Source organism: Vidua macroura, chromosome 19 (genome assembly GCF_024509145.1).
Source record: "Vidua macroura isolate BioBank_ID:100142 chromosome 19, ASM2450914v1, whole genome shotgun sequence".
In the NCBI taxonomy this organism is placed as follows: Eukaryota; Metazoa; Chordata; class Aves; order Passeriformes; family Viduidae; genus Vidua; species Vidua macroura.
The window spans coordinates 4,512,996-4,535,865 of record NC_071589.1 but is presented as its reverse complement, the minus strand read 5'-3'; the positions used below and the strand labels follow the sequence as shown (position 1 = coordinate 4,535,865).

Below are 22,870 nucleotides of genomic sequence, written 5' to 3'. Positions count from 1 at the left end.
TACTGCCAGCTTCCATGGGATGGGGTTTCCTAGGAATTTCAATAGCCATATTAAAAACTGCAGTGCAGTTCTTGCATATTCTCTTTCCTAATCTCCCCCTGCAGCTGTATTTCTGCCTGTCCCTCACAGTGACCTCCTGGCCCTCCCCTCAGCTGTCACCAGGTGCTAGCAGGATATAGACACATGGTGCAGATGTGTCACCTCTGATCCCACACCAGCACCAGGATGGTGGAGCCACCACACCCCCAGCTTGTGACAGGCGTTGGGCAGGAGCACTGGGCCCCCTGGCCACTGGTGGGGATGGAGAGGCTTTCCTGGAGCTGCAGCACGGCAAGTGCAGCACGACCCTGTTCCATGCCTTAGCTATCAAATTCCTCCTTCCCTCCATCTCCCAGCCCACAAAGCATCACTTGGTCACCAAGGTACTTTCTCAGAGCTGGACCTCCACCAGCTCCCTTGGGTGAAGGGTGGCTCCTGGAGAGCAGCATCCCCAGGCTGGGACACCTGGGAACAAGGTGAGTTTAGCACTCCATGGGCACAGGGCAGTGAGGGTGGGAGCCCATTGTCCCAGCCCCTGGGCCAATTTTCTGGTGTGGTGTGAGCCTCAGCCTCCTTTTCCACCAGCACTTGCAGAGCTCTGGTGAGGCCACAGGGCCTGGGTCACGGTGTGATCGTCACAGCCACCCTGACGTGACAGGATCTGGGGGTAAATATTAGTACGAAGTGAAGGGCTGTGTACATATTTTCTCCCTGCAAGGTAATGCTGAAATTCCCTGCTCCTTTTCAACAAGCTGTTAGAAAAACAGCCCCATTTTAGCACCCTCTGGCCACTGCTGGTCCTGGCTACTCTCAGCTCAGCGTGCAAAGGTCTGGGAGCTTTGGGTGACCACTGCAGCCTCCCCACTGCAGAGCTGAGTCCTTTTGCTTGTGGTTTCCCAGCCGACGTTTCCCATCTGGAGCAGAGCAGTGTGCAGGCTTTGCTGACTGTTCACTTCTGCCTGGAAGCATGTACAGGATGTGGCAGAGACTCTGAGGATGGCTTATTAATCACATTAAGAGCACCAAGTGGTTTTTTACCCCACAAGAAAAGACACAGCAGGAGAAGACAAATTGAACTAGGCACTCATCCCCCTCCCCACATGAGTAGGCCTCTGGATCCCTTCTCTGTGGCCATGGCTTATTTGGCTCAGTTTTGTGAAGCTGTAAGGAAAGAAAAAGGTTCCTCTTGCAAGGCCACCCTTCTAATTGTGGCTTGGGGACTCCAGAGTAACTCAAGTGCCTGCCCATGCAAAACTACACCACTCAGCTGCTGTTTTTTCCAACCTGGGGGGCTGGAGAGCAGCATTCTTGCTCTCAGCCCAACAGGAGAAGTTGGCACCAGGATCCCCAAGACCCTGAGAAGCCTCCAAGGCACCAATCTCTGCCCTCCGCCCTCTCTGTGTCCCCCCAGCCTCAGTCCAAACCTGGGATTGCTCCCCGTAAAATTATTTGTGGTAAGGTGCTGGTATTTTCTACCACCCTGGTGATGGGTTTTCCCATCCCTGGAAGATGGTCCTGGATTTGGGGTAAAGAGGAGCACAATAAACAGGCGTGCTTGAATTTGTTTTCCAAGTCTCCACAGCAATGGAGACCATAGCACGAGTCTGTCTGTCTGTCTGTCCATCCTCTGCCAACAACTTTGGAAATGTTGGCCAGTGTCAACTGAACTTGAGAGGGCCTGCTTTGCAAACAAGGGAGCTGGAAAGACCCACGGGGGGAAAGTGACCCAACCCTTCTGGGCTCCATCCCCCTGCAATGTGATCCAGCCTCAGCGAGAGGTGCGGGAAGAGCTGCCAGGGACTGAGACGTGGAAAACTGGGCTGCTGCTGCTCAGGGAGCTGTTTGTTATTTTTACAGGCTGGGAACAGTCTCACAGTCCTCGGTGGTCGTGGTTGCTGCACGTTGTGGCCACCAGCAAGCATTTTGGACTGGCTGGGCTGCCAAAGGCACAGAAATAGCTCCTGATCCAGGGAGAGACCCTGATGGTTTCCAGGACTTACCTGGAAGCCAAGTGAAGAACCTGGAGGAGAGGCAAACTCTTCCCTCCCCATCAGAGTGCACTGCTGAGATGCCTCCAGCCACCTCTACCACCCTTGGTGGGCATGTCCACCCCTTTGCTGCTGCTAGACAGCCAAAAACTCCCTCGGAGTGAGCAGGAACCCTCAGACCCACACAGCCACGGGGCAGCCCCCAACACCCCTTCACCTTCCAGCCACCCCATCAGAAAAAACCAAGCAGAGCTGGAGGGGGTTTGATTGATTTATCCACTGAAGATACAAGTTTCAGTTTAATAACACCATTTTGTCTGGTTACAAACATACTAAAAACCTACAAAAAGAAAACCAAGTTACACCCATATACACGGAACTCAGGTATAAAACCAGCACGGAAGCGCCGGGGAACACGAACATGAACAGGATCTGCAGCAGGAACAGGAAAGACACGGAGTTACATCAGACCACGCTCATGTCTGTGGGTCACGCTGGGGCTGGGTCAGACATACCAACAATTAGAGACAACTTCAGCTGTGGAAAAGAATTAGCGCTGCAGCCTGGCACAGAGGTCAGAGCCAGGCAGGTGGTTTTGTCCCTCCCTTTCCCTAAGCTGGTCCAAGGTCAGCGCGTGGGTTCCCCTTTTATCCCTCTGCCCGGCACTGATGGTGCTGGCCCCGAGCAGCCCTCGCTCCCACATCCCCGCAGCAGGGCAGCTTCCCCATGGCCAGGGGCAGGGAAGGCTGAGTTCTGGCACCAGAGTCCAGCCAGGTGACATCTGGTCCCCCCTGAAGTCGCTGAGCATCCCCTCAGACAGTGGGGAGACGCTGCGACCGCTTTCCTGGGACAAAGTGGCAGGGATGCGAGAGGACCCCCCTGGGAGAGCTCACGGCTCGGCTGCCTTGGGGATTTGTCACCCCCAAGAGAAGATGAGGTTGGTGGCACAAGGCCCATAAGGGTTCTGGTGCTGTTGGGGGGGGTCTCTTTAGCTGGGTGCCTGCAGAGCTAAACTGCCATGAACGCTGGCCGTGGAGGGGGAGACGTGGTGGGTGGGATCTGTGCCCCACCCCAACCCAGTGCCTCCCATTCCCCCCAGGGCTCAACTCCCTCTGACCAAACACTGAGCTTCAGGGAGGGGACAAGAGCTGGTTGATGTGAGTGGGTGCTGCCAAAGGGACCAGGATGAGGTGCTCAAGGAGGACCCTGCCCCAGGGACACCAAATCCTCCCTCACTCAGCATTTCTCTGCCTGGCAGGGGGCACAAAGGCTTTCCCACCTGGATCCCAGCTCCAAGCCCAGCCCTGATGATAATGCCAAGGCGCTGCCTGAGCCAGGGGTTGGCTGGGTCTGGGGGGCACAGGGGTCCTCCACGGGCAGGGGAGAGACCAGCTGGCCCCCAACACGTGCTGGCAGTGATGCCTCCGCTTCTCACCTGTGAGCTTTGGGGAAAAGACCTTGCAAGTTGGTCCCTACCTGCCACCACCAAGGAGAGCAAAGCTCAGCCTAAGTGTGCCAGGAAGTGAAAGGTCAAGCCCCAGAGAGCAAGACCTGAACCAAACGGGGATAAAGGGGCCCCCAGTCAGCTGTGGTGGGATCGGGGGGGAGCAGTGGGCTGGCAGTGACAGGGAATGGCTGTGCATGGGTGTGTGTGTGCTGGAGAGCCATGCACAGAGCCTGAACATGGCCCCCCTTTCTGCTCTTCCACATGGCATTTATCAGCCCTGTCACTCTGGAATGGAACTTTTTCCTTACTCTGTTGATCTTCATCTCTCCCCAGATGAGAATGTTCCCGGATTTCAGCAATGCCTCCTCTGCTGGGGCAGCAAAGAGGGGGCGTTCTTTTCATCTCCTCCCCTCCCCTCCCGAGCCTTGCCCCGGCCGCCCCCCGCTCCGTGTTACTTCCTACGAAGCTGATAAAAATAAACGTGGTTTTGTTTGCATCTATTGGAGTGGCTGCAATTTGGCTGATGGGGGGTGCTCCTCGAGGGACAGCAGCTGCACACATCTGGATCTGCTTTAGGAAAAAGTGCCTGGAAGAAAACCCAAGCCCAGCACACACACACGTGGGCGCAGGGGGCCACGGGTCAGCTTTTTCTAGGGATGTAAAAAAAGAAAGGAGAAACCAAAGCGCTGTTTAATGGGGAGGTGGGGGCACCTCCCTGCTGCTGCTCCCCAAAAGCCAAGGCACACGGGTAGGTTGGGCATGAACATGGAGAATTTCCAGACACTCCGAAGTGGCTTCTCTTCGGACTGGGAGCCCAGTTTTGGTTATGGGAAGGGAGGGAAAGGGTTTGCGCTGCAAAAATAAAATTCCCACCTGGAGATTATTAACCTCAAAGGTTTATGTGCAAATTTTGTCTAAAGATGAAACATCCCTGTACGGAAACATCCCTGGCCCAGCGTCCACAGAGCACAGGGAGAACGTGAACTGCTCAGAGAAATGAACTCCTCAGAAATATGTGCTGCTGGCCTCAAGGCCTTGGCAGGAGTCAGCAAAGCCATGCTCATGAGTCCCGTGATGTGCACACACACAAATATCATCTAACAGTCTTGATCCAAGTGATCCCTCTCCAGTCCTGCACTGGAGGGAAGTCAATGGCTGAACAGGTTTTTCCCATCCATCCCCACCCCAGGCAGCAGCAGCTGTTTGAGGGATGCCTCCACTGACCCTCAAGGGATGAGCAGCCGCTGTGACACTCCAGCATGAGCTGGAGGCAGCAGCCATTGGCACCTTCACCCGTGCAGGCTGCTGGGCTGAATTTTGGGGATGCTGACTCTAAGTGACAGCCCACCCCATGAGCAAAGCAGCACCACTTGTCACCCTGTGCCTGTCCCTTCCTTTTACAACCCCCTGGATCCTGCATGCTGCCATGCCAAGGACAGCTGTGCCCCAGCTGTTATTGCCACCCAGCTCTCCGTGGGTGCCCAGGACATGCCACTGCTCCAGGCCCCGTGGCTCCTCTCCATCAGTGGTAATGTGGGATGCAGGAAGGAAAGAACTGCAAGGCCAGAGTGGCTGCAGTGACATTATTGGAGTCCTGGGGCTATTTTGAGACATAATAAACCTGTTCCTGGGGATGGTTAAAAGCACAGGTGAGCACAGCAGGAGTTTCTGTCTGTCTGTTTGCTCTGGAGGAGGGAGGTCAGCCTGGGGGAGTGACACTGCCCCCACAGTGGAGGGATGTCCCCAAGGTGGCTGTGGGGATCCCAGCTGGAACTGTGGGCTTGTTGCCTGTCCAGCTGGCATCCAGGAGAGGAGCTGGTCTCTCTCAGGAAGCTGCCAGCTCTCCAGGACAGCGGTGGAGCAAGGCCAGAGGAAATCTCAGAAGGGAACCCTCCTCCCACTTCAGCAGATAACATTGCCCTTCATGCTTGAGCTCTAAAAATAGCAGAGGCCTTTAGGGAAATATTGGGTGGCAAGGATTCCAAAGCTTCCCAGCACATCTGACATTTCATCCTCAATCCTTTGCCATTCAGTTCCCAGAAATGTTATAAATCCAACCACATGTGGGCAGGAGGCAACGGGGCTGCTCCTCCTCCCTTTTTCATATCTGCAGGGGAAACTGAGGCACAAACCAACCAGGCAGACTGACCTGGAGGTTCAGGAGGAGTTGGTGTTGGAGGCGGGATGAGTGCTCCAAGCCCTGCAGCCACGTTCTGGGGGGTGTGGGAGAAGCCTTTGTCCGGCCCAGGCAGGAGCACTGCTGTCCCCAGGAGGGACACAGCTCCTGCGTGGGCTGATTTCTACCAGGCACTTTATTTGGAGGAACCCAGTTTCACCACGAGGGCAGGAATATGCTCTATACAAGGTATTTATTAATTTTAACAGTAGAAGGGACCTTTCCTCATAACCAGAAATCCCTCCTGATATGTCTGTGCCATCTTTCCATCTCCTAGTCACATCCTGACCCCCCTTCTCACTGAGAGGGCAGAGCTGGGCAGACAGACCTACACACACCAGCTCCCAGGGCAGTGGCACATCCTATGCTACCCAAGCCCCTCCTCAGGGAGCTGGAGGGCAGAGGGTGGACTCACCAGCTCCCCACATATGACACACGGATCCCACCTACACACCAGGCTCTGAGCCATGAGGGATTCCCCCAAAGCCATCCCCCTCCTTCCCACTCTCTCATGCTGTGAGGGAGCTTCTCTCCCACCCCAGGAGGGTTTGCAGCAGCCAGCCAAGGACAGGGACTGTGGGTGACAGGAGAGGTGAGCGCTGCTGCCCACCTGGAGCACGGGGTGATGGGCACCCAGAGTGGCTCTGGCTGCCAGCCCTGCCAGGTGATACACAAAGTGCAAAGCAAAGCGTTCTCGGTGCCAGTCGGAGGGCTCCAGGTGTGCCCCCAAAAGCCAGGTTTACCCAGGGGCTTCACATGGAAAATGAGGGCTGTGTTGTTCGTCAGTGAGCAGGGCAGCAGCACTTGTGCAAGGGCCTTCGAGATGGTGCAAGTGAGGTGCAGGATTTGGGAGGTGGTGATGGACAGGCCAGGACAGGAAGATGGAGCCAACAACCAATGCTCTCCCCTTGCCCTCTGCATCCCCTTCCAGTGTCCCCTGCAACTGCTTCACCCCAACCCACCCACACCCTTCATGGTTCTGTGGTTTTTTTGGCTTATTTAGTTTGTTTTTAAACCCCACGGAGATCAAATTGTGACTTGGCAGCTGACAGAACTGGCCCTACCGGGCTCCCCAAACCGAGCAAAGACCTTGAGAAGAGACCAGAGTGAAGTCCTGGGGTGAGCGAAGCCCTCCCTGCCCCTCTCGTGGCCCCCTGGGTGTTCACAGGGTGGCAGTGGGGTACTGAGCCCAGCCCACCTCCTTGTAGGCTGCTGTCACGTGGGTGTAGATGAGGGTCTTCATCTTGGTCCAGGCTCCGTGTGCCTCCGGGGTGAAGTCGTTGGGGTATTCCTCAGCAATCACCTCCAGCATGACACCAGTGAGTTTCTGAGGGGAGGCAGACAGCAAGCAAGGGGTCAATAACTCTCCAGGGAGCTGCTCACAGAAAATTTAGCTTTTTCCTACAAAAACACTTGAATCCTGCTGCTGTCTGTAGGACACAGATGTCCTGGAGGTCTGTTGACACCCCTGGGAGCAGGCAGGACGGGTAACCTGCCTGGCAGCAGAGGAGGGAGCTGCCTGCAGGTTGAGGCATCTCCCCAGTCTGGGCACCTCAAATTATTTACTCCAAGAATACTCCAAGTTGGAAGGGACCCATAAGAACCATCTAGTTCAACTCTTGAGTGAATGGCCATGTGGGGATCAAACCTGTGATCTTGGTGCTATTATTCCCATCAGAAAGAAACCAAGCAGAGCTGGAGGGGGGCTAATTAGCCAACTAATTGAGTCTCTGCTACTGTGCTTGATTTCCAGAAGAAGGGGGACACAGCCACAACCATGGGCACAGCCAGGTGGGTTTCCCTGGGCAGGGGGAGGCACTGGGTGCTCTGGCACTGGCTGTGTGTGGGGACGGTGGTCTCCACAGGACAGTGCCATAGTGGGACATTCCAGCTGTGTGGGGAGCAGCCCCCAGACCCAGCCAAGCTTCTCCAGCAAAGGACAGGCAGCACCAGCTCACCGCAGCTCCTGCTCCCCTGCCCTCTTCCTGAAGCAGCCCAAAGGTTATTTTGCTCCTATCCTTTACCTTAAAGTAGATGGGCTCCACTTTGTGCTTGAGGGCATGGGCCTTGCCCACCAGGGCCAGGACAGAGGAGACCTTTTCAGAGTCGTTGAGGTTCTCCACCACAGTGTTGATGGCCCCCATGACCCTCCGAGCGTGCTTGCGCAGCTGCAAGCTCCTCTCCATCTCCAGCGGGTCCTCCATGTGCTTGAACTGGCTGAAGTACTGCTTGGCCGAGGGGAAGTTCACAAAAAACCTTCCAGAAAGAGCAGACATGAAATGCCATCAGGAGGGGGAGAGCAGGCTGAGGGGTTAAAGCAAAGCACGGGGGATGGAGATGCTGGAAGCCACCCCCTGCGTCCCACACAGCCAGGGCTGATTTTCCTATCAAATTCCCCAGGAATTCAGCTGTCTGAAAACCAGCAGGTTGATGCCTTTTTCCCAAACCCCATCTGCTACAAGGTCGTCACAGCTGGATACTCATTCTCAAAGCAGAAGCAAGACTGAGCTCTTGATGCCCAGAGATGCCACCCAGGCATACCAGATGCTGCGTATGTGCCCACATATATCAAAACATCACATCCTGCCTCAGAGAGCTGGAGACGATCATGAAAACCTCTCTTTATCCCATCCAGCCTCTCCTTGCCCCCTTCCTTGCCCCCATGGGCTTTATTTCTGCATTGCCACCCAGAACAGTCTCCCCTTGTCCAAGTTGCCCCACCTTTCATGGATCAGCCCCACCAGAGTCTCCAGCAGGACCTAAGGCCTGAGCTGATGTCACTGCTCATTTGGGACATCTTTCCCAGCACAAGGATACTTCAAAAACTCACCAGACCCTCTGTGGGGGAGCCTGGGGACCCTCTTTTCTGCAGGATTAAATCAACCCAAATGAAATGCAGCCGAAAGAAATGAAGTTGTGGTCACAGCTGATATGCTGAGCTCCCCAGGGAAGTGGAGGGCTGGAGAGGACAGGGAGTTGAAGGACACAACAAGGAGCAGGGCTGGAGCCACCAATGCCAACACCATCCATGCCAGGATTGCAGCTGGGGCTGACACTTGAGTCACATTAACCACCCCCTTCCACCTAACTTATGCAGGAGAGAACCACGTCAGTGCTGGTTCCCCACTTTCACCCAGCTCCCTCCCTCCTCCAGGGCTCTCCCTGGCTCCTGGGCTGGTGAAGGATGCTCAGGAGGCAGCAGAGTGCTCCCAGGCTGTCCCCCATCATTCCTGGCTGCAGGCAGCCTGCCTCCTCCCCTCCCTAACCCCCTTCCCAAGCACCATCCTAAACCACGGGAGCCTGAACCCATCCCACCTCCAGCATCACTATTTCTCTCCAGAACCAGGTGGGATCCTCTTCCCCACTCACCACTCGATGAATAATCACAATATTGAGTACCAGGCTCCTTTACCAATTTGTTATCCTCCTTTCCCCCCCCCCACCCCCACTTCCTTCCCCCGCTCCCTTGGCTTGTGAAAGCTTGGGGGCATTGCCAAGGAAGCGGTGTGAAGCTGTGCCTGGAGTGCACCAGCGCTTCTGCTGCTTCCCCAAGGCAGCTGGGATTCATCAGATGGCCCAAAATAGGTTTTGGAGGTGTGAAGAATGTGTGGCAGAAAGGGTGGGGGAGGAAGGAAGGTGGAAGGGGGAGACAAGGTGTTGCTTTTAAAACCCAGAGGGGACCCATGACAAAACTCCTCTTGATGTTGTGCAGCCTCCTCCCCCCAGCACAGCTCCTCCTGACACATCTGGTCCCTGTCGGGAGCAATCACTCCCAGGCCTGGCTGTCTCCAGCTCCTGCTGCCACCGAGATGCTCAGTCCTTCAGAGCTGTCAGAGAGGTGCTGGGGGATGGAGCTGGCCAGGGCTGCATGGGTAACATCATTCCCAGCATTTAAGAATTCTGCCCTGGGCATCTCCCCACAGAAGGGCAGAAGTTCCATTCTGGTTTAATGGAAGCATTTTTTCCGGCTGGACTCAGCATCCCTGTGCCCTCATCCCATCCCTCTCCACCTCTATTCAAGCTGTTGCAGCTCCAGTCACCCAGCAAAGCCCTCCAGCTCCAACAGGGATCATCCTGCTGGGGTCAGAGCGAAGGGTTTTACCATCCCTGCTAGTGGATCCTCCCCCTTCACAGGCTCCCCCCAGGCACTGGGAGCAAGGGATGTCACTGGAAGTGGGACCTGCTGCCCAGGCAGGGAATGGAGGCTGCCAGCTGAACCCCAAACCATGGGAAGCTCCCTGAAAAGCTGTATTTTATCTCAGCTGAAGGGCAGGATGTTCTGAAGGTATGGGCAATGAGTTGAGAAAAACTGCTGGTCTGAACCACGAAGGGAATAGCAAGGGGGGACTGACCTCTGCATCACGAGGATTTACAGTGTGTCCCCAACAGGAGAAGGGCCAAAAAGAGACCCTGGGACCATCACCTCCACCTCTCCCCACTTTTGGCCAGATATGCCAGGAGCAAAGACTGGTTAAACCTCAAAATACCCCAACCTGCATGAGACCAGACCAATGAAGGATCCAAATCCTTGGTTTCCAACCTTTCCCTGCTTTGCAGACCCTCAGGCTGATGCCCCTACGGGAGCTGAGCCCAGCAGCTTTCTCAGGGGATGTAAAACCAGCAAACCCTCAGCTCATGTGTTCAATCCTGTGTCTGCTGGATTTCTTTGGTGGAGAACTCAAACAGAGGAGCCCAAAACATTTTCAGGAGCAAACCTATGGATGGCCAGAGACCTGCAGCCACCTCTCCTTGGAGAGCAGCAGGCGCCTGCAGCAAGAACTTCAGCCTGGAGCAAATATTTGAGCTGTCAAACCACAAAGAAGAGGGAAGGAGGCTCACTCAGTGGTAGTTGTTAATAAACAGAGAAGATTAATTTAACACAAAGGTTAAATATAACCAGAGGAAAGGAGGGGGGAAAAAAAAGGAATAAAATAATCCAACAATAGTGAGTTAGAAGAGGTGTCTGTTGGGGTTTTTCCATCTACAGAAAATTTTGAGAGTTCAAACCTCTTGGGCTCTGGAAGTTTTTTGGATCATTATGTGTGCGTGTGTGTGGTTTGGGCTTTTTTTTTCTCCATCAGAGTCATTAAAAGATGATATTTACCATTGCATATCACACAAAATGATGATTGATAGGAACCAGATGCCTGCATACCGATCTCATTAAATTTCTTTTTAAGCGATTCCATTCTCCACCCGCTAATTTGTACTCTGCCAGCTACATCTGGACCCAGCGGACAGGATGTCAGGATTGCTTTTCCTCTCTCTTTTGCCCTTGTAACAACTTTAAGGACACAACCATTCCCAGTAGCAGAGCCAAAGGAAATAATTAAGGTGCAAACCCACAGCAGTTACTGGAAACCTGTTTTCTGTTAGGAGGACTGGCATCTCCTCCATCTCCCCCACCTTCGTCCCTCTCCCCAGAGCATACAGAGCAAATCCTGCATGGAGGAAACCTCCAAGCCCAGCCACCTCCTTGCCTCCCCAGCTGGAAAGAGGACACCTGGATGCTGCCTGGCCCCCCCAAGCTCCTAAACCCTTGAGACTTCACTTCCCCTATTTGCAAACTGTGGGGTGAAAATGCTTATGAGCCCTCAGATCTGCTGGGAGGCTTCAGCTGAACCCCCAGCCAGCACTTGGAGACTGCTTTTTTCCTAGATTTCCACGGGATGATTTAGGTTGGAAGAAGCCTTTAGGATCACCAAGTCCAACTCTTAACCCAGCACTGCCAAGCTCACCACTAAAACACATCCCCAAGTGCCACATCTACACATCTCTTAAATCTCTCCAGGGTTGGTGACTCAACCTACCAATGCTTTCATGTTTTCTCTCACCTCGTCCCTCTACGTGGGAGAAACTCTAAGGCAGCCTGGAGCCTCTCGTGTCCCTTTCAAACCTCTCCTTCCAACTCCCCTCTGGGGTGCCTACAAAGCAGCTGATAATGGGTAGGCAGGTGGTGTGTGATGCCGCTATTTCTTATGCCGAGGGCTGGCTCACCGCTTCGCCTGCACGTTCCCCCTGCTCCTCCCAGCCACCTGTAGCCCACCATCCCCTTTTCAGGCTGGGGAAAGGCTGCTGGGGCTCCCTGGGTGTTCACCCAGCCCAGGGTGAGGAAGGTCTCAGCTATGCCAATGCTACAGCTCAGCAAGCCAGAAAAAGGCAAATCTACTGACTAAGAAGAGGATGGTGCCTGCCTGCTCCCGTGTCCTCTCTCTGAAAGCTCCTGCCCAGGTGGAGATGGTGGTGGGCAACATCTCCAGCTCTGTCACAGGAGGGCTGGAGGGAAAAGGGCCAAGCCCCCCATCCACACACTAATGCTAAATTCAACATTTTCTACAGCTGAGAGAAAAGTGTAGCTGGCCTTTCTCCAGGTGAAGCCCACATCCCGCTGCAAAGCCTTGGGAGCAGAATCAGCACAATGCTGAACTGTGCTCGGAGGCTGTAATGCCCCAGTGCCCAAGGCAGAGGGACCAGGACACCCCAGCGAGGCTGGGAGTAGACTTCTCAGCAAAGATTCCACCAAACACATTTGGGCGTGAGCTAGAAACCCCCAGGGGCAGGTCCTGCTCACTTCTGTGTGCACAACTCACACCTCCAAGTCCTCACTGCTGCTGTTTTTCCCTACCACATATGTGGATTCAGCCCAAAGCCTCTTGGCTGCACAGTTGAACCGTTAGGGCAGGGGTAAGGACACCTTTCACGGGAGGAGTGAATTAACAGCACCAGAATGGCTTTCCCACGTGTCTCTGGAGACCCACCTCCCTTGGAGTTGGAAGAAGACCCCTGGCTGGGTAGAGAGGTGGGTAACACACGTGCACAAGGACGTGGTCCATGTTCCACTCAAACTGAACCTGTGTGCTGCTGGTGTCCACCACCCCCTCTCCCGTCCAACGCTCCCTTGGTGATTTCCAGCAGCCGCGGCTCAGCTCGGGCAGGATCGCCAGCCAGCCGGCACTCAGCGTTCCCCAGGCACCCTCAGCGCCTGCCAGCCTGGCCGGGGCTCTCCTGCCATCTCCCTGCCCTTAATGAGCCCTGAAGCTCCGCAGGCGGGCGCTCGCTGAGCCGCGGCCGGGCGCGGCCCCGCTCCGCCGCAGCAGCCGCATTAACGGGGCCGGCTGGCACGGCGAGGCTCGCCCTCCCCGCCTGCTCTGGAGGGGAACTGTCACGGCTGGTACCGACCCATCCTTAGCCACAGCCAGGGAAACTGTCCGGGGAAACTCCTCGCCATCTGTGCCTTTGCTTGCCTTGCTCGCGGATACCCTTGCGGCTCTCGGGGTGCTGAGTGGGATTTTTCTACCCCCACGTGGCTTGCAAGTGATGCAAGGGCAGCACGGGGACAGGGGACATGGGAAAGGCTCTTCTCTGGATATCCCAAGAGCTGCTGGCAGCGCCGAGGTTGTGGCTGGTGCGGGATGTGCCACAGGGATCCCCACACAGCTGCCTTGGCCACGGAGAAGCCAGAAGGGCTGGTCCTGGGAGCTGTGAGCAGAGACAGTGCAGTCGTAGGAGAAGGGGCTGTTTTGAGAATGAGCTTATTGAACCCTCACTCTCCCCCTCAGTGCTCATGGAGTGGTTGTTAGGTTTGGAAATGTCCTTTATCTGTGCCTGTGCCAGCAGAGCAGAGCCCTGCTGCTCTCTGGCTCTCCTTGTCCCCACACAAACCTCTCCCCAGCTTGACCAGCTTCATGAGCGTGGCACAGGGACACTGCTGCTGGTCTTCACTGGGCCCTTTTCAAAGAGAGATATTGCATCTCTCTGAGCCACTTTGCCCTGAAATGTGTCCTTCATCAGCCGGGAACGGAGCCTTTCCCTATGGACGCCTCCGCAAAACACATGTTGGCTTTGGGGGTAGCTGCAAAATCACTTCTTTAAATGCCATTTTTGGGTAGATTCAACCCATACTTTTTTGATTCATATGGAAAAAAAAAAAAAAAAAAAAGGTTTTCTGCATTGCCAGACTCATTACTCAGATTTTTTGCTATTTTAACCTAGAACTCACAATAACGTCTGGCATCCAAGGACTGCTTTCATATTTTAAAGCTCTTTGCAAAGTGTCTGAATCCAGGTGTGTTTGTTCAGACTAAGCACAGTCAAAATCCAGGGGCCTGATCCTGCATTGGCAAACCTTTTGCTTCCCCTCCTACACCTCTTGAGGGGGAAAGAGCACATCAGGAGCAATGGAGAAGGCGGAAATTTGGAAAGCTGATTGCTCTGAAGTGCAGACAGAGGGAACAGAGTGATGGAGAAGCCCTGTGGAGGCGGCACAGCCTTTGGTGGCTGAGCCAGGTTGTGTTGCCTGCACTTGGCATGGCATTAACATTTGGTCCAGATTCTCCCGGGATCTAATGGAAACTACCCCTGGGTTTTATCCCCTGATGGAATCCATAAAGTTTTGTGGTCTCACATCTGTGCCTGTGGTGCGTGTGTGGGTGTGGGAGCGAGCGCGTGTGCCGGCCGGGACGGGCTGCGCTTTTAGCCCTGGGATGCTGGGCTTGGCTGGGGTCTGCAAAGGAGACAGGGTCCCAAACCCCCTCTGATGTTCACCCCGGGGTGCTCTCAGCCCCGGTGTGCTGCGGAGGGCTGAGCCACCCCCGGGTGTTTGTATCCCCCAGCCCTGTCTCGCAGTATTGCCAATCAACTATTGGAAGAACAAAAGGGGGACCCTGGGGAGGGACAGCCACAGGCTGGAGGGCTCCTGCACTGCACAGCGAGGGCTAACGCAGGTTCTGAAGGCTGCTCTGCTCTCTGGCTGGGAGCTCTGTGCTGAGGGAGGGTTCAAAAAGGACTCATTCCTAAATAACAGATGGGGAAACTGAGGCGCAGCAAGCCCAGGGGCATGGAGAGGCTACAGAAGAGCTTCAGCCCAGGGCTCCCAGCCGGCCCACTTGGGAACCACTCAGCTGGGAGGCACAGCCCCAGATGAGCAGCTCCAGCTCCAGCCCCGACTCCTGCTCCAGCTCCAGCAAGGGTTAAGGCAGCTGTGAGATGGAGCCCGCAGAGGCCCCTGAGCTCCCGAGGAGGAAGATGAGCGTGGCGAGGAGACTCTGCTTCCTCCGGGCGAGGCTCCCCACCGAGGAAATTGTCAATTAGCGACATAGTTTTAACCACAGAGCGCAGATTCCCAGGATCCGGTGGCTGCTCAGCCGTAGCCCCCATTATTCTTGTTTGTGTCCCCCGGGGTCCCAGAGCTCTGTGAGCTCATCGTGCTAGGGCAGGACCCCAGGGGTTTGCTGTGGGTTCAAGTACCAGCAGCAGCAGCCACAAGGGATGGGAACATGATGCCCAGCTCTGTGCCTCAGTTTCCCCACCTGCAAAGCATGGAAAGGCTGGGGGTGGAGGGGTGGGATGCTGGTTAGGGACAAAGGGAGCTGGGCTGGGTTCCTGCAGGATGGCAGCACTGCAGATCCCCCCATCACTGCCTTTTGGTGGGCATTGCTGCCTCTCTGCCTCCAGCCTTGGAGCACAGGCCCCAGATTAATTTCAGAAGTGCTGCAACCCCCCAGCCCTTCCCGCGCGGGAAAATGTAATTCCCTGCCCTCAGCAGCTCTGAAGGGATGGAGAGAGGATGGAGCAGGTAAGCAGGGAGAGACCCTCTGCCACCAGGCGCAGCCAAGTCCCTGGTCACAACCCCAACCACAGAAGTGCTGACTTTTAAAAGAGATTTACCTGCTCTCACCACTCTGCCCGTGGGGGTTGCACCAAAGTGGGGTCCACAGCCACGCACCCCCTTCCTTCTCTCTGGCCACACCTGTGCAAACCCCTTTCTGCCTCAGTTTCCCTATCAAGGTGAGCAGGAACACCAGGCTGGCAGTGGTGAAACAGAGGCTGACTGGGGCAGCTCCCAGCCCCCGGCACGTTGTGTGTGTGCCCACCCAAAATGTGCTGGGCGGGTCGCCTCGCACCGACCCCACCAGCGGCCGCCCACTGCCCCCTCCCCAGCCCCGACCTCTGGAGCTGCTGAATCACGTCTTGGGAAGCGGCTGCCGCCGGCCCGGGCTCCCGGCGGCCTCCACGCATGACCCACTTCTCCCGCGGCTGCTGCCAGCTGCGAACGCAGCCGGGGGAGCGGCAGCGCCGGTGCTCCCAGCCCCGGCCAGGGCTGCCCTGCTTTCGGCCGCCACGTGCTTCCCCAGGGAGCCCAGGTGCAGCTCCGAGCTCACAGCGGGGCTCAGAGCCGCAGCGCAAAGACCTCTTTGGGGACAGGGTTTGTGACCAGGGGGACACAAACCAGCCGTGCCACGCGGGTGCAGGCGGATCTGCTGCTCCAGCCGGTGCTGCTGGAGGGGATGGTACCTCTCCCAAATGGCATCACTATCCCCAGGGACAAGGCCAGAGCTCACTTTAAGCACCCCAGGGAAGCTCTGGTGAGGGAAGCTCTGGTGAGGGAGCAGGTGGTGGGTTTATCTGGGATGTGCCAGGGCACGTGCCATGACTAAGGATGTAAAGGCTCCCAAAGAGCCAGGGTTCACCCTAGCAGGCAGTTCTGTCCTGCCCTGTTGTCACAGCAGGAGAAAACCTTCACCACAGTGCACAACTCTGCCTGGATTAAAAAAAAAATATATATAACCAAACTGGACCAAAAACTTCTGCTGGGAAAGTTTGACTTGGGACCAGAGCTCGGCCACCCGGTCCCCACGCCACACCTTGATTCTCCTCACACACAACCCTGCTCCAAGCACCATGGGGACTCAAAAAGCAATGGGTTGCCCTGAGTGAAACTCCCGTGGCATTGCCACGAGTCCCTCAGTGCCAGCCGTGGGCACACAGCCACCTTCTCTGTGTCTGTGGGCAGTGGGCACCTGGAAGTGCTGGCAGGTGGGGCCATGGCATGACCCAGATGCTGGGCAAGGGGCTGGCCATGCATGGCTGGTGGCCAAGCCACGAGCTGAACCTCGTGGGATGGGGCTGAGGGGAATCTTGTAAGTCCCAAATCTCTGCCATTTCTGCTTCAGACCCAGCCCAGGTATGTTTGGTGTGCCCAGCCATGGAGCTGTCACACCTCCTGACTGCCCTGACTGCCCACACAGAATGGAGGCCATGGGTGAATGGGCTCAGCCATCAGCTGGCTCTGAGAGAAGGAAATGGTTGTGAAGGAGGTGGAGAGGGGGCTCCAATGCCATTTTGGAATCTGCAGAGGGGTCTTGGTAAGAAAATCCCATTGCAGTGCTGGCAGCAAGCCTGGAGGGGAACTGGCTCTGCTCATTGTGATGTTCAGGGAGGCTCTGCTCCCTGCAGCCCCCGTGGGCTCAGGGCTTTAGCTCAGTCAACTGGAAAACTTTCAGATGATTATTAGTGAACAGCATCCTTCCAAGGGGCTCCCTGTGCACCCACAGTCCCCCGGTGCAGGAGGAAATGGGGAGGACACAACCCATACCTGAGGTGCCTGGTGTTTGGTCCAGGTGGGGTCAGACCAGGGACATCCCAGCATTACTGACCCCAGGCATGAGTGGTGGGGCTCTGGACAGGATCTTTGCTGTTTGCCAATTGGCCACTGCAGGCATCTTGCCTGCCCCTCTCCTTGCCCTCATCAATAAGGGAAACGGCTTGTTGGTGCCATACCCCACTGATACCCCAAACTCCCAGTGCCTGTGGGACCCTGTGGGATTTCCACTTGGCTCTTTCCCGGTGTACCTGGGTATGGTTTTACTCCCAGACAACACAAGAACCCCCACCTGCCTCTGCTCCCCTCCTCCAGAGCATCTCCACTGCACTGGCTGCAGGTGCAGAGCTTTGAGCTGCTGTCTGTGCCCCATTGCCAGCGGGAGATGCTCCACACCCCCCTCCGGGGCTGCTGTCCCCCCCTGCCCCCTCTCCTGCCCGTGCCCCCCACAGCCCCTTCCACCACCAACTTCAGTGCTCTCCTTCCCGCCGACGCTGCCGCCGGAGGGACAGATGGTGCCCTCGGAGACACACCTGCTTGGGTTTTATCTTGGCTCCCAACTTGCATTATTTCACCCGCCAGCCTGCTACAGACCCGTGCCATCCGCACGCCGCTCCCTGGGGCGGCCAAAAACCCCAGACCCCCAACCCAGCCCAGCCCGGGGCTCAGCTCCCCCCGCCTCCGCCGCCCCCCCCAGCCCCGGCCGCAGGTTAAGGTGACCTTTGCATGGAAGCAGCTTCCCCCAAAGTCCCCGGCAAGGCTCCCCTCGCTCCCCCCGCCGCTGCCACCCGGCTCAAAGGTGTGGGAATCCGAGGAGCGCTGCGAATCCCTCCCTGCTCCCAGGCAGCAAATACACCCAGCCAGCTCCCCACTCACTGTCATTCATCTCCACTCAGTTCTATATATTGTTCTGCCTCTTTCTGAGCTATATAGAGATTCAGTTGGATTTGCTGCTTCCTTTTTTTTTTTTTTTTTTTTTGGTTTGTTTTTAAATACCTGATGAGTATGGAGACCCCAACGTCCTCGCAGTTTGCATATACTCTGCTCCATATCTCTTGAATAACCTTTTTTTCTGCGTCTGAAATTTCTTCACTTCTTTCCCATCTCTCAATCTCCATTTCTCCCTGGACTTTCTCCATGAAAAACAGCCGGCAGGATCCTCCGGGAAGCCAGGAGGAGATAAAGAGAGATGTGTGTGAGCGGGTATATCCTGCGAGAGGAGACAAGGTGTTTGCTCGGTGGCTCTGCGACGTGTGGATGTGTGTGTGTGTGTGTGAGAGAGTGTGTGTGAGTGCAGCTGCCTGTCAGCGTGTTTAGATATGGAATTTAAAAAAATATCCCGAAGGAATGATGCGTGCGATTAGATTTGAGATCTCCTAGTGCTGTCCATGGCTGTAGTTAGCTTCAGCTCGCCTCGGATGCGTGTGGCTGACTGATGAGGAACTGCCTAAAAGTAAAATATTCAAAGGCATTGCAAGACCAGCCTCTTCACCAATGTGTGAACGTGAGCTCACTTTCTCCCTCTCTCCTCCTCTCTCCCACTCCTCCCTCCTTTCCTTTTTTTTTTTTCCTCCCTGAAAGGGAGGGATGAGAGAGATGTTCTGGGCAACATCAGGACGGGGCTAGCGGGGGGAGGTAGTGCTGGAAGTTTTTTTTCCAGCCCTTTGTAAACAGCTCAGAGGAAATTCAGAATCCAGAGTGCTGAGTTAAAGTTAGCCCAACCGCTGGCTGCGCCGAGTTCTGCCCCGGCTCTGCTCTTTGCACTCCCTGATTTTGCAGGAGGTGATGTTTGGAAGGACAGACCTCTCACCTCCAGTTCTTGGGCTGAGAAGAGTCGGGTCGAGAGGGGAGCACGAGGCTTCCCCACTGCGAGAATCTCTCTGCCCCCCAAAAGAGATCATGGTCTGTCCCACAGGGATCTCTTTAATGCTGAGAATTCGCTCTCCCTTCTCGTGGCACGACCCAGCTGAAAGGGACCCAGAGTTAAGGCACTCGTGAAATGAAGGTTTTATTGTCGATTGCATCGCTCCTGGCAGCGCCTTGGCAGGGAACACCTCCACTCCAGGCTCCCCGCCGCCTCCGTGGGTGTGCTTTTGGGGCTGGTTTTTACCCAAATGCCATTCCCGGCTCCCTGGCGATCCGGCATGTTAAACCCACAGCACAGTCCATTTGCACAGAGAGCAGGAAAATCCTACGGAGACTTGTAATAACCGCGAGTGCCCCGGGGGGATCAGAGACAGCGGAGCAGCGGGTGTGCCCCGCCGCCTCCCGCAGCCCTGCGCACCCCGCCAGGGCAGACGGGCAGACAGACGGACAGACGGGCTGCGGGTGCCGCTCCGACAGCCTGGGGGGTGGCTGAGCCCCTTGAGGGGCTGGAGCTTTGTTATTGCAGAGCTGTCGAGGGTTTTTGCTGTATTTCTCCTCCAAACCAGCCTTGGCCACCTCCCCACACTGGTGGTGTCAGCAAATTTGCTCTTGCAGAGCTAACGAGAGCTGGTGGAGAACATGCTGCCCACAGATCCCCCACTGTGGGTCCCTCAGGGAACACGTGCTGGGACAGACCGGGAGCCCACACAGCCCTGAGCCCCTTGGCTTGAGAGCAAAGCTCAGCTGTGAGCTGCTGAACCCACCAGGGTGACAACAGAAGAGCAGTGTGGCCAACTCGACCCTGCCAGAGGTCAGGAATCGTTCAATAACACCACCAGCAGCTGCTGAATCATGAGATTTTCACCAAGTTTGCATTTGCCGTCTGCCCATTAGCTACTGGGATGAGCAGCCATGAGCCCTAGCTCAAACATTAACTACAATGTCCCCAGGTGGTCACCAGGCAGCAGAGAGACCCCTCTGGACTGGGGATGGCACAGCCGAGCTTATCACCTTCCCTTGAGGTGCAGGGGGAGAGGTGTTTTAGACTCAGCTTAAACCCAGAGCAAAATTGCAATGTAGTGCAAGCACTTTCAAAAAGGGGAAAAATCAAATACTGACCAGTGTGGACACTGGGGGGATAATCTGGGTTGAGCGTTGGTTATCACTTGCTTGTGTGTTTAAAGAAAAGAAATCTTTGAGCTTTTGTACCTGGTGTCTTAGTCTACCCCAGGCTCAGAGCCTGGCACATGGTGCCTGGGTGCAGCAGGTGCTTTTCCTCACTCCCTGGCACCAGGAGTCAAAATGTACTGGGCTCAAAAGTCTGGGCTCAAAAGTCTCAATTTAGAAATATTAAAATATTAGAAAACATTAGAAAAGTAAGTGAGAAATCCCCCAGCCTTTTCCGGCTTTCTGCCTCCTTCTCACGTCTGGCCCTGGCAGGAGCCCAGCCCGTTCCCGTGTGCCATCCTGCTCCCCAAAAGGAGGTGGGGAGTAAAGCAGGGCTGATTCCCCGCTGCCTCAAAATCCCAAATGATCCCAACAGCTCTGCATTTCTGCGTCTGGTCCCAGACGTGGGACATAAATCAAGGGCAGGAGTGCAGGCACACGCTGTCACGTGCCTGCCACCCGTTTCCATGGTTTCCCATGACTGTTGCTCTCAAGGGCTTGGGGTTAGGAGGCGACTTGTTCCAGAAGGAGGAAGATGCTGCCTTGACACCACTGCTGCCTGCTGGCCCCGAGGGGAGCTCAGCACGGTGCCTGCTGCTCAGACAGGGCAGTCCAGGCCCATGGGGCTCAGAGAGGGGGACAGAGAACTCGGTCCCCACGGCCAGTGCAGACACTGAGATGGGGTCAGCCTGTATAATCCGTACTGAAGAAATCAATTCATCTCTCTCAGATCCTGATTCAACACCCTGATCCCTCTCCCCTCACCAGCTGAGCATCACAGCCCTCCTGTTTTCCAGCTCCTTCCTGTGGACCTGACCCCATGATGGGGTGACACTGTGGTGCCCTGTCCCTGCTGAGCCTGAGCCTGCTTCCCCCAGAGCTTCTGCACAGCAAGAAGAGATCAATTGCTTGTTCAAGCCGTGCTCCATCCCAGCTGCAGAGGGTGAGGATGGGTTTCCAGGCCCTCCAAGCCTCTGCTTGTGGCATGCCATGTTCCTGAGGGGTCTGTACCCACCTGCCGATGGCTTCTCCCACTCCTCCCGTGCCCTCCCACGTTGCCTCTCCTCCTCTCATGTGCTGGGTGCAATGAGAAATGTACTTGGCTCCTAATCCTTGAGTGGGAGGTAAAGGCAAAAAACCCAAGACTTCAGCTCCACAGCGTGTGGGATGTGGATGATGGCAGATCCCCACCTTTGACTTCTCCACTGTCTCTGGGGCGAAGGCAGACACCAAGTCCAGACCTTTGGGTCTGAGTCCACCCTTCCTGGTGCATGGGGACAGCCTTGTCATTTGGTTCCTGGAAAATAACAGGCCACTTCTTGTGTCCCTTGCAACGTCAGCTCCCTGGGACCTTCTGACAGACACCATTACTTGGGGTGGTCCCGGGAAGACACCACATGAGATCCATCAGGGAGTGCTTTGGGAAGGAGCTGCAGGAGCTGCCCCAAGGCCTTGGTGCTGGTGGGATTCCAGGGGTGCTGCGAGGATCCCTTCTCCAGACCCTCAAGACACCAGCCAGGCCAGAACAGGAGCAGTCCTGGGATTCTGAGTGGAGTAAGGCTGAAGGCACCAGTTCCTCCTTCTTTCTCCTCCCAGAGCCATTCTGGGCTACTGACCTGGAGATACTGGATTGTCACCCTGACCTTTGCTGAAGCAAAGCCTCTGGTTGCCAGCCCAGCTCACCCAACAATGCCCTCAGCAGGCCAGGCCTCTCTCTCCCCTTTCCTAATCCAGCCCTGCTGCCAACTGCAGTGTCCCAGCCTGAAAAGGAATAACAAGGCTTCAGGAAACAGCTTTGCAGCGCTGCTACCCAGGGAGGGAAGGATTTAGCCTAAAGCTTGTGCAAATGCTCTGTGCTTATTGCAGGTTTCCTTCCCCCAGCTTCTCTGATCTCAGGAGACCCGTGTGCAATCCTGATGCTCCAGCTCTGTGCTGGCAGTACCTGTGGCCTGAGCCGTCTCTGCAGGGTCAGGCTGGAGGACAAAAGGGGCTGCAGGCAGCAGGACCCCCCCCAGACCCAGCTGGGGTTGGATTGCTGCCTGAATCTCCATCCCAAGGTGGGGGTGACCCCAGTTTAATCACGCAGTCTTGTCCACATTGCTGGAAGGCTTTGTCCCCAATTTCCTCGGAAAGACCTGATGTACTGAGAAACTGGGATTTCCCCAGTTCCATGTCCTCAGCTTGGCTGGGAAGAGATGTGCCAGGAAAGTGACAATGACAGGAGCTGCTGTCCCCTCCCAGCTCTGGGATACCTGGGCTGTGGCGAGGGGCAAAGCCCGGAGCAGACATTCCTAACTGATGGAATCCAGACTGCAGGTAGTGCTGCTGGAGCTGTGGGTAAACCAAACCAGCCCAGATGCTCCTTCTTACACAGCATCAGGGTTCCTCTGCTCTGGGCTCCCAGTCCAGCAAATGTGGCTTTATGCAGACTGAGGAGCCACCAGAGCAAGCCTTCCAGTGGGACCCTGCCCCAAGCCCCCAGCTCCCAGAGGGGACCACAAACCCTGTGGCCACTCCAGCCTCAGTTCACCACCCCCGTGTGTGGGAGCAGGAAGGTGTGGGATGCTGGGGACGGGACAGCAGCAGTGCTGAGGTGATGCCTGGGAAGGGAGTATGGGATGAAGACCTTGGCAGCAGCAGGCAGGGTAGAGGCTCTGTGTGTGATGGGCATAGCACAACCTCCCCATGACCTTAAACCTTATGACAGTTTTTCTGGTTTCCTCTCCCAGAAATCCCTTCCAACCCACACAATCTAAAAACCCCCAAGGATTAGGAAATCCAAGGCCATAGGAAGAAAGGAGCCCTGG

The 22,870-nt window shown here is 55.9% G+C and overlaps 1 protein-coding gene across 1 annotated transcript; it reads right to left on the bottom strand.

Annotated features, from left to right (window-relative positions):
• Window positions 1–2,280: 2,280 nt before the first annotated feature.
• CYGB (cytoglobin) lies at window positions 2,281–18,526 on the bottom strand. Its single transcript, XM_053994932.1, has 3 exons — window positions 18,027–18,526; window positions 7,675–7,906; window positions 2,281–6,977 (listed from the first exon to the last, which is right to left on the bottom strand). The coding sequence occupies exons 1-3, from the start codon at window positions 18,167–18,169 to the stop codon at window positions 6,813–6,815; spliced, it is 540 nt and encodes a 179-aa protein (XP_053850907.1). The 5' UTR covers window positions 18,170–18,526; the 3' UTR covers window positions 2,281–6,812.
• Between the last annotated feature and the right edge of the window lie 4,344 nt (window positions 18,527–22,870).